The sequence below is a fragment of the Notothenia rossii genome (assembly GCF_949606895.1).
Source record: "Notothenia rossii genome assembly, chromosome: 6".
Classification (NCBI taxonomy): domain Eukaryota; kingdom Metazoa; phylum Chordata; class Actinopteri; order Perciformes; family Nototheniidae; genus Notothenia; species Notothenia rossii.
In genome coordinates this window covers 3,702,848-3,713,672 of record NC_136909.1, presented here as the reverse complement: position 1 = coordinate 3,713,672, position 10,825 = coordinate 3,702,848, and the positions used below count along the sequence as shown (strand labels likewise).

Genomic DNA, 10,825 nt, shown 5'->3' with positions numbered 1-10,825 from the left:
GTGCATTCGTGTGTGGGTTTTTTGAGACTCCCCTGACGCTCACCCGATTCATACTTGTAATTTCTCTCATCTATAGCCAATCAGATGTCTCTTCCAGTCTAAGCCAATCACATGAGCGCGCCCCCACGAGGGTATGATTTCTTGCGTTCATGACACTTCATATACGCATTTTGCGCAGTCCGGTCAGCCCGCTAAACAGAGGGCGGAGCTTCAGGTGATCATGCAGAACTGCATGTCTCCGTCAGACTCAGCTAATCTGATCGCTCTCTCTCATCCGGTTACACTTCACTCGCGTTTATGTCCATATAGATCAGATCCAGCTCTCCTGATTGGCCTTTATAGAGAGCACCGATCAAACTATTTAGAGTGAATATCGGCCGATAATGACCGGCGGGGCTCTCCCCGTTGACAGTTCACTGTCTAGCACTGGCTTCGTAGTGCACTGATCGATTAGGCTAAGCTAACCTGTAGCTGCTCCCTCCACACTCACAACAACTTCATACAGACATAAATAAAGCAGCTGTATTCGCCATACAGGAAACACACATTTAAAACGGTTTTGCCTGCCGTGTTTGTGTACACACAAGCATTCATCAATGGTTCTGAAAGTTGCGCTGAACCTTAATAATATAAAAGCTTGTATTTGCGTGCATTTCCTGTTCGGAAAGTTGCAATGTACTGAGAGTGGAGGTGTCCTGAGATTAGCGCCTGCAGGCAGGCTCCATGGACCTGTCAGCTCCGGACTGCACAAAATGCGTACATGAAGCGCTACGTCATGAACGCAAGAAATCTACCCTCGTGGGGGCGCGCTCATGTGATTGGCTTAGAATTGATGAGACATCTGATTGGCTATAGATAGAAACAATTACAAGTACGAATCGGCTGACCATCAGGGGAGTCTCAAAAAACCCACACACGAATGTACAGCGATCCGTGAACAGAAAGCGGTTTGTGTTTGCAGGTTCAGAGGTTTTAAACGGAAAACAAATATGTGTGGATCAAAAATACACATTTAAAACTTTTTTCTTTATTTGGATTCTATTTACATGTATATGAAACGGAACACATTTGTGTGTGCATTGAAAAACACAAGTGTGAATCCTTTTGCGGATCAAGAAATACAAGTGTGAATCCTTCTGTGTGCATTTGGGTATTATGAGACTGTTCTGAGCCCATATCCTATCACCACTTGTGGAATTATACCACTGTATTTACGTTGTTTAAAATTCACTCAAATAGCATTTCAAAACCACCGCGGGGCCATTAACATGCTTATTGTAGCTGTAAGTGCACTGCCTTGCGGCCTGTAGCACCATCCTGGATGGAGCATATGTGTGGGCTGGACTTGTATTTTACAGGAAAGGAGTGAGCAGAGGGTCGAGCTGTCGATTCTTGTTCAGTTTTCTGTGACTATCTGCCTCACCCTCTCATGCTGCGTTCACACCGGATGCGATGTTTGGGGGGCGGCGCGATTACATGTAAAGTCAATGCAGAGATGCCGATAGACGAGAATTCGCTCTGACGGCGAGCATGAAGCGGTGGACGCGGTGCGAATCACGCGATTGAATGGTGCCGCGTCAAACGCGAGAGTTCAATTTTTTCAACTCGAGCGTCAAATTCACAGGGCGAGTTCTCGCGGAAGCCAATCAGCGGTGAGGATCTCAGCCTGCCGTCAACCAGAAAACATCAGCCGTTAGCTGTTAGCAGTTAGCACACAGAGATCACAGCTCCTCATATCTGTTCAGAAACTAGAGAAAAGTTAAACAAGTACAAACCACAGACTGTCTGTGTCATGGCGAATACAGTCACTGGTTTATTTATGTCTGCAGGCCGTTATTATGAGTGTGGAATTAGCATATCCAACGTTAGCTTAGCCTGGTCGACCCAATCTCCATTCAGAAAACAAGCATTTTAAAAGGTTTTTCACCTGCCGTCTTGTCTGCAGACTTATCAAGCATTACTTCATGGTTCTTAATAACCGTTATCAGTCTGTTGTTACTTCAGCATCATTTCGAAACATGTATTACAATTTAATCACGGTAAAAAAAAGGCAACGTGGGCAACACCTCCGCTTCTCCGTCCCGCGGGCCCACCACCTACGGGAAACAGCGATGGGGTCGGGTGCGCTGACAGAAGGGTGGCATTGAAGGCAGAGGGTCTCGACGGACCAGACCCGGGCGACAGAAGATGGCTTTGGGGACGTGGAACGTCACCTCTCTGGGGGGTAAGGAGTCGGAGCTTGTGCGGGAGGTGGAGCGTTACCAGTTGGATCTGGTCGGGCTCACCTCTACGCAGAGCGTCGGCTCTGGAACCTTACTTCTGGATAGGGGTTGGACTCTATTCTTCTCCGGAGTTGCTCAAGGCGTGAGGCGCCGGGCGGGTGTGGGGATACTCACAAGTCCCCGGTTGGGTGCTTCGTTGTTGGAGTTTACCCCAGTGGACGAGAGGGTCGCCTCCCTATGCCTGCGGGTTATGAGGGGGAAAACTCTGACGTTTGTGTGTGCTTATGCACCCAACAGCAGTTCAGAGTATACGGCCTTCTTGGAGACCCTGGAAAGAGTCCTGTATGGGGCTCCTGAAGGGGACTCTTTAATCTTGCTGGGAGACTTCAACGCATATGTGGGCAATGATGGAGACACTTGGAGGGGAGTGATTGGGAGGAATGGCCTCCCTGATCTGAACCGGAGTGGTGGTTTGTTACTGGACTTCTGTGTTAGTTATGGATTGGCCATAACAAACACCATGTTCGAACATAAGGATGCTCATAAGTTTACGTGGTACCAGAGCACCCTAGGCAGAAGGTCCATGATCAATTTCGTTATCGTATCATCGGACCTGAGGCCGTATGTTTTGGACACTAGGGTAAAGAGAGGGGCGGAGTTGTCAACTGATCACCATCTGGTGGTGAGCTGGGTCGAGTGGCGGGGGGAGCCTCTGGATAGACCTGATAAGCCCAAACGTGTAGTTCGGGTGAACTGGGAACGTCTGGAGGAGGCCCAAGTTCAGGAGGCCTTCAACTCACACCTCCGGCGGAGCTTTTTGGGCATTCCTGTGGAGGTTGGGGACATTGAACCACAATGGTCGGTGTTCAAAGCCTCTATTGCCGAAGCCGCGGGTGAGAGCTGTGGTCTCAAGGTCCTAGGTGCCTCAAGGGGCGGTAACCCTTGAACCTCCTGGTGGAAACCGGTGGTCAGGGAAGCCGTCCGACTGAAGAAGGAGGCCTTCAGGGATTTGTTATCCCGGGGGACTCCCGAGGCAGTTGCAAGGTACCGACAGGCCCGAAGGGCAGCAGCCTCAGCCGTGGCCGAGGCAAAGCAGCGGGTGTGGGAGAAGTTCGGAGAAGATATGGAAAAGGACTTTCGGGCGGCACCAAAGTTGTTCTGGAAAACTGTCCGACACCTAAGGAGGGGGAAGCAGGGAACCATCCAAGCTGTGTACAGTAAGGATGGGACGTTGTTGACCTCAACTGATGGAGTGTTAGGGCGTTGGAAGGAGCACTTTGAGGAACTCCTGAACCCGACAACTCCGCCCTCTATGTTAGAGGCAGAGCTGGAGTATGACGGGGGATCGACACCAATCTCCCGGGGGGAGGTCACTGAGGTCGTCAAACAACTTCACAGTGGCAAAGCCCCGGGGGTGGATGAGATCCGCCCAGAAATGCTGAAGGCTCTGGGTGTTGATTGACTGTCATGGTTGACACGTCTCATCAACGTTGCGTTGAAGTCAGAAACAGTACCGAAGGAGTGGCAGACCGGGGTGGTGGTTCCCCTTTTTAAAAAGGGGGATCAGAGGGTGTGTGCCAATTACAGAGGCATCACACTACTCAGCCTCCCCGGAAAAGTTTACTCTAAGGTACTCGAAAGGAGGGTCAGGCCGATTGTCGTACCTCAGATTGAGGAGGAACAATGCGGATTCCGTCCTGGTCGTGGAACGACGGATCAGCTTTTTACTCTCGCAAGGATCCTGGAGGGGGCCTGGGAGTACGCTTATCCAGTCTACATGTGTTTTGTAGACTTGGAGAAGGCGTATGACCGGGTTCCCAGGGAATCACTGTGAGAGGTGCTGCGGGAGTATGGGGTGAGGGGGTCTCTACTCAGGGCCATCCAATCTCTGTACTCCCAAAGCGAGAGCTGTGTCCGGGTCCTCGGCAGTAAGTCGGACCCATTTCAGGTGAGGGTTGGCCTCCGCCAAGGCTGCGCTTTGTCACCAATCCTGTTTGTAATATACATGGATCGGATTTCGAGGCGTAGTCGTGGGGGAGGGGGTCTGCAGTTCGGTGAACTAAGGATTGCACCACTGCTTTTTGCAGATTATGTGGTTCTGATGGCTTCAACTGCTACCTCCGCGACCCGACCACGGATAAGCGGGAGAAGATGGATGGATAGATGGTGCCGTTTAATCCTGTATGATCCAGTCTGAGTCTAGTGATTATGATCTCCTCCCGTCTGTGTCTTTCTGTATAGATCTTTATTATGACTGATTTCTGTAACTTGTGGCATCTCCTCCCTTTCTGACCTTCCTCCCACCTTTTCTGCCATATTTCCATACCCTTCTTCTTAACTATTGCTTCCCCTTCTCCTTTCCCAAGTGAAACTGGTATTGCTATTTCCTTAATAAGTAACGCATCTTTTGCTAACTTATCAGCATGCTAATTCCCTTTAACCCCCTAATGTGCAGGCCCCCAGCATAACTGCACATCTATTCCCCTCCTCTGAAGTCTCAGTAAGCAATGGTCAAGTTCAATGATTAAATCTTCTCTAACAGGTATTGTCGACTGTACGCTTTTCAAAGCAGATAGTGAGTCTGTGCATATCACCACCCTATCTGACCTCTTCAACCCATTGTAGCCCAATAATTGCTACGAGTATTCCTGCTGTACAAACTGAGAAGTTATTTGACACTCGTAATACTTTTGTTCAGGTACATACTCGTTTTAATTCCCACTTCATTTATTTGCCACTCTTTTTTCCTTTCTATGATACTCACAACTACTGTATATTAGCTTCTGGGGAAAGCCATGGGGGAACACTGCTAAATGGGCTTGCGTTGTCAAACTTGATGGTCTCCACTCCATATGCCCTCGTTCTCTCCTTACTCGTCCAGCCAAACCCACGCCCCTGGAACTTTGTATATTCCCAGCAATCCTGTAGTTTGCTTTTAGTGCCCCATCATCTGCGTATAGAGCCGATTGGATGCATGTGTCTAAGCATATAAATATGTCATTAATCATGATGTTAAACAATATTGGACTGACGGCACTACCTTGGGGAATATCAAAAACATATCAAAAACATTGCCAGACTCTGGCCTTCACTCTCTGACTCTGTTGCACACTACACTTGTACACGCCTTCATCACATCCCGTCTGGACTACTGCAATGGAGTCCTGTCCGGGGTTCCCAGCAAAACCCTGGACAGGCTCCAATACGTCCAGAACTCTGCCGCCAGGCTTCTCACCCGGACCAAGCCATGGCAACATATCAACCCCACCCTCATCCACCGACACTGACTGCCGGTCAAGTCCCGGATTCAGTAAAAAACACTCATCCTCACATACAATTCCCTCCATACCCTCGCCCCCCAGTACTTATCGGACCTCCTTCATCCCTACCAGTGTTGTAGTCAAGTCACCAATTCACGAGTCCAAGTCACTCTCGAATCACCATTCTTCGAGTCCGAGTCCAAGTCCAAGTCACCTAGGGAGAGTCGTAGTCGAGTCCGAGTCCAAGTCCGAGTCACCCAAGGAGTGTCCGAGTCGAGTCCGAGTCATCATTACCTGTCACCCAAGGAGTGTCCGAGTTGAGTCCGAGTCCGAGTCATCATTACCTGTGTTCGAGTCCGAGTCCAAGTCCGAGTCACCTAAGAAGAGTCCAAGTCAAGTCCGAGTCACAAGTTTTCATGTATTAATCTTCGTGGATATATGTGTTGAAATTTAGCTGCTCCTATACATTGCTTATATCCTGTCATGTTATACTAATCTGTCTATTGAACTGCTGTGAAGCGAGTTTGGCTACCATTCTTGTAATAGGTGCTATTGTGGTGCCGAGAGATGGGAGTCGGAGGCGGGGTATCGAAGCTACAAGCTAGACTTTTATTTAGCATCGGAACATACATGTAAACAACTTCATGGACGGGAAGCGAAGAACAGTGGAAACAGGAAGTCCGGCTCACTAAAATGTCTGTGCGGAACAATACCCCAACCCATAGATCCGTGGGTGAATAATGTCAATCACCACACTATTCAAATATTAAGCAGGAGAGCTAGATGCTAACAGGTAGCGGGAGCCTGTAAAAAATGTGACTGCCTTCGTGCTGCAGCTGGGACTGCTACTGATCGCAGTAGACTGAACACACAACAGCACATGTGATCAGACTGCTGCTATGAATACATACCTGCCAACCCGATTTGGGTGGTAGTCTACCGCTTTTGACATGTTTCTACCGCCTACCGACTTAGCTGGCTTTCTCTACCGATTTTCAATCTTCCCAAACTATAACAAATAAAAATGACACTACATAGACACTGGACTCGATTTTTTGCGGACACCGTTTGCAGCGTGTCTGTGATCGCATCATACAAACAGTCCTCTGTGTTTCTGAAAGAGAAACAATGTTTAGACCGGGGGTAACGCTGCCTTTCCTCTGCACCCCCGGGGTTGATGGGTAATTACTAGTGATGTTACGTATTGCGCCGAGGCTTCGGAGCGTGTGTCGAGTAATCCCCGAAGCTTTTTGTGAAGCATGTATCGAGGCTTGTATCGTTTTGGGCCAGTGACGTCATCGATGACAAACGAGGCCTCGCTGCCTGTCGATACCACGTGACTGCTTCAGGAAGCAATTCAGATCGGTTGAACCGTTGAACCACAACGCTCATAATACCCATGGTGACATAATAAGAACCATATTACCCCTCCTGTACCCGGGCCCACTGGTGACACGATGGAATTAAAAGAGCTCAGAACCTCACTTATATAGAGGTCGGAGCATGTCATAAGTATAGATACAAGCATAAATAAATGTAGGAATAAAAACATGAATAAATAAATGAATAAAAACAGGAATAAATATCTTACAGTGTTTTCAGGGAGATTCAGCGTGTGTGCTGAGGCTCAGCTGGAAAGCAGTTGACTTACGACCGTAGGGTCCCTGGTTCAACGACTCGTCAATATGTCTTTTTTGTTGTTTATAAAAGCTACAATTAAATGAGATAATGTAGCCTAGTTAATAAATGTAATCTTTGATATGGTTTAGCCTTTCTCAGGCTACAACATGGTTAAGTTTCTGAATATTACTAAGGAATACAAATCCCTCTTTGCAATGTCAGCCTCCTTAGGCTTTTCAATCACAATCAACTGGAATAAAAACAATATTGTTAACATGAACATATGATTTAATTTTCGTTGTTTAGAGTTATTCTAAGGCTTTACTCATTAGGAACTCGGTATGAGATAGAGCACACTGATGAGATGTCCAATCTGCCTGTTTTACACACTTTGACCAACAGGGGGTTTGTGTTCAAATGAAGCCCATGATGAACCCTCATGAGATGAACCCTTTTGCGAACCAATTGGCTGGAAAGCTTTAAAGCTTCATAAGGCTTCATCTCGCCATTACTAGTAATCACTCCCAAATGAGTTTAAGGGAACAGAGACGAGGCATTTGAGTCCTGCAGGATTTCCCCGTTAATATCAGTGTCTCGAAAACACATGTTGGCGACTGAAAGACATCCAGTGTTTGGTCTTTTGCTGAAGCATCCTTGACCTACAGTGTCTCAACTGAAAGAGGATCACAAACACACACAAAATATAATACCATTTTGAGATTTGGGGATATTTATCTCCCATTCTTTCACTTTTTCTGACATATTCAACACCAGAAATGTCGTTAATGTCTCCGTTTAGTGAACTACAGCAATCTGAAAGCCTGTACATTATTTATATCACACTTTATCAGTAGAAAAAAGCAGGAAATGGCTTTTTTAATGCAGTATTTTCTGATTTATTTATTTACAGACCAGACATGTCGCTGATGTCACTGTTTACCAAACTACCACTTTTTCTGAAAAATTTATAAAATGATGCAATATATGTGAAATACATGGTTTATACATGTAATTACTAGGGTTCCATTTCTTCTGATTACCTAATTTGGGCGTGCACATTTGCCGCGCGCAAACATATCTCTTTTGGATTTGGAAAGGTTGGCATTATAATAGGGAAAGCATCCAACCGGAAAGTGTATACACTTTAGGCAGCCAGAAACTGTCTGACATGTTTTACTGCATTTCAGGAAATATAGTACTCTTTCTAGATGCTGAATAAAGCAAAATACCATGACTTTTCGCTATCAGGGCTGTTGGGAAAAACATCGGGCAATAAATATTGTGAGATTATTTCTCAGAGAAATTGATACATTTCAAATAATCTAGAATTGTATTTATTTAATTTTTATTTTATTTCCTTTTCTTTTTTCTTTCTGCATTGTCTCTTGTCCACACTCCAGTCCAGTTGGTAGCGGTAATGCACCTACAAGTTGGTTTGCCAACCGCCAATAAACACAGAAGAAGAAGAAGAAGTGAAGTTCCCAGCTCTTCGGTTATGGCTAGAAAGGATCCGTCTAGTGTAAATATGACGTCACGTTCTCGTTGTAACTCTCGTTGTAATCGGAGCGGCTCGGAAACACATCTACAGCAGTAACATACATGATGCAACATACACATTAATGCAGCAGCAATATTAATAGAGAAACATCAGACTTAGTAAAACACTGCAAGGGAACATTTTATTGCACCAGGAGCTATCTTGGGACTTTTACTGCGACAACGTTGACTTGCCTGTGAATAAAAAATAAACCATAGTGTTGGTGATCTACAGTGTTGTCATTCTTCTTTGAACACCAGCAAGACCGCTCACACCCTATTTCAACAATCACACTCCCTGTCATTGACATAATTAATAGATAGTTTCAGGCCTCTCAGTTTTGAACAGAGTTCAGAGTGAGATTTTGGCAGCGGTGTTTGGTACTCCAACTTCTGGCTCCCCTCAAAGTTCCCATGAAGCCCTCTGTACCGCGAATGTCAACGGAGGGGGGGGGGGGGGGGGTTGTGCTACTGGAGTATTAAGCCCTCTGTATCGCGAATGTCAACGGGGGGGGGGGTGCTAGTGGAGTGCACGCGTCTCAAACAAGCCTAGTTTATTTACAAAATTGCGGCGCAACTTGGTGGGCGGTACCCTGGAAAGAAGTCTCAGCGTGAGAAATACAAGGTGTGGCGTGTGAGCGTGTGAATGGAAGGAAATGAGAGCTCTGTACTTTAGCTTCTCACCATCATTTGCTGTGGCCAACTGATGTTAACAGATCGTAACTGAAAGGCTGCCTGCCAAACGTAAACATTCAGCCACGTGACATTCAGCCAACTCTCGCGAGAGTTTTACACAAGACGGATCCTTTCTAGCCATAACCCAGCTCTTCCTGGATCGAGGAGGCGTCTCGTCGCTACGGTTCTCTCTCTTTGTGTTCCCGATAAAGTGTGTGAGCTCCAGCACTACTGAACCATCATCTGTGTGTCTGGATAAACCTCTGAATGGACTCTGTGCTCTTTTTTCTGGATTACCTCGGACTATAGGAGCTAGTTTAGCATGCTAGCTGGAAACACGTTAGCAACACTAGTCAGATTGAGAGTTTGATGAAGAGAGAAACGGTGTGTTTAACGGAGTTTGCAGGAAAAGGTGATCTAGTAAACATGAGTAAAGTCCAAATGCTGCTGTCGTTGAAGAAGCAGCGACTCACTGCTGCTGCTGAAGAGATATTTGCTCTGTTTGAACAAACGATAGCAGAGCACGCGGAGGAGCTGTCTCTTTCCAAAGAGGAGAACAAGAGACTCCAGAAACTACTGGACGCTGTTTTACAGCCTCAGCTTCGGATACACAGAGCAGGTCTGTTCCCTTTACTCTTAATTAACACTTTAAACCAGGGGTGTCCAAAGTACGGCCCGGGGGCCAAATGCGGTCCGCTGGCCATTTTGAATTGGCCCTCAGCTAATTCAAAAAGTACAATGAAATTTGGCCCACAAATGAAACTTGTGCTTTTCTTATATTGTACTTCTTAAATATAAATGTACACATATATTACACATCCATGTGTTCATAAGCCCACTTTTAAAATAAATTCAGTCAATTCATGTTGATAAGATTTTCTAACAAATCTTAGTTGATACACAAAAGCCTAATAACTTAGTTCCATAACAAGCTTGAAATAGACCCTTCATATTTCATCTTATTACAATCACTCTGAGACTTCTGTTTTTAAGGGATGAGCTGCCAACAAGATCAATGAAACCCTATAGAGAGCTGTGATCAGCCGGATTCATTTCAGAAGTGGGGGGGGGGGCGGGGAAAGTGCGTGTACGTGATGGTAACAAAAAATGCTAAATCTACAGGCACTAGCAGAGTTGTAATCACTGCGCTAGTGCCTGTATAATCAGCTGATACCCATCGTACAGTCAGAGACAACTGTTCATGCCCGGCACAATCGCAGGTTTCATCCACAATAACTGCATAGTGTTTTGCATTGCTTTTTATTTCAGTTAAGAGATTGGTGAAAGATTCCCCATACATTTCATGTATAAGTTCATTGATTGTCTTGTGTGATGCATATTTCCTGGTGAGCATGAAGCTTTTCAGAGTGGGGTTTTTCTCAGCTACGAGTTCGACTAGCTTTTGGAAAATGCTCTCCTTATCCGCATGCCCCCTGATTACTAGGCCCTGTCGGGTTAGACACTTTAGACAGTGCAGTTGCTCCATCATTCCATCTCTCCTTTGTTGTTGTT

General features: G+C 46.2%; 1 protein-coding gene across 3 annotated transcripts in view; it reads left to right on the top strand.

The window, feature by feature from the left end:
* LOC307044027 (uncharacterized protein) overlaps positions 1–10,825 on the top strand; it is a 219,361-nt gene that overhangs the window by 133,667 nt on the left and 74,869 nt on the right. Inside the window, exon 1 of one of the 3 annotated variants that reach the window (XM_079689041.1) lies at positions 9,274–9,932. The exons of the other annotated variants lie outside the window; for them this stretch is intronic. Coding sequence (XP_079545167.1) covers positions 9,683–9,932 — 250 coding nt within the window. The 5' untranslated portion in view covers positions 9,274–9,682. Of the gene's footprint in view, positions 1–9,273; positions 9,933–10,825 lie in introns of those variants that run through there. 3 annotated transcript variants of the gene reach the window in all.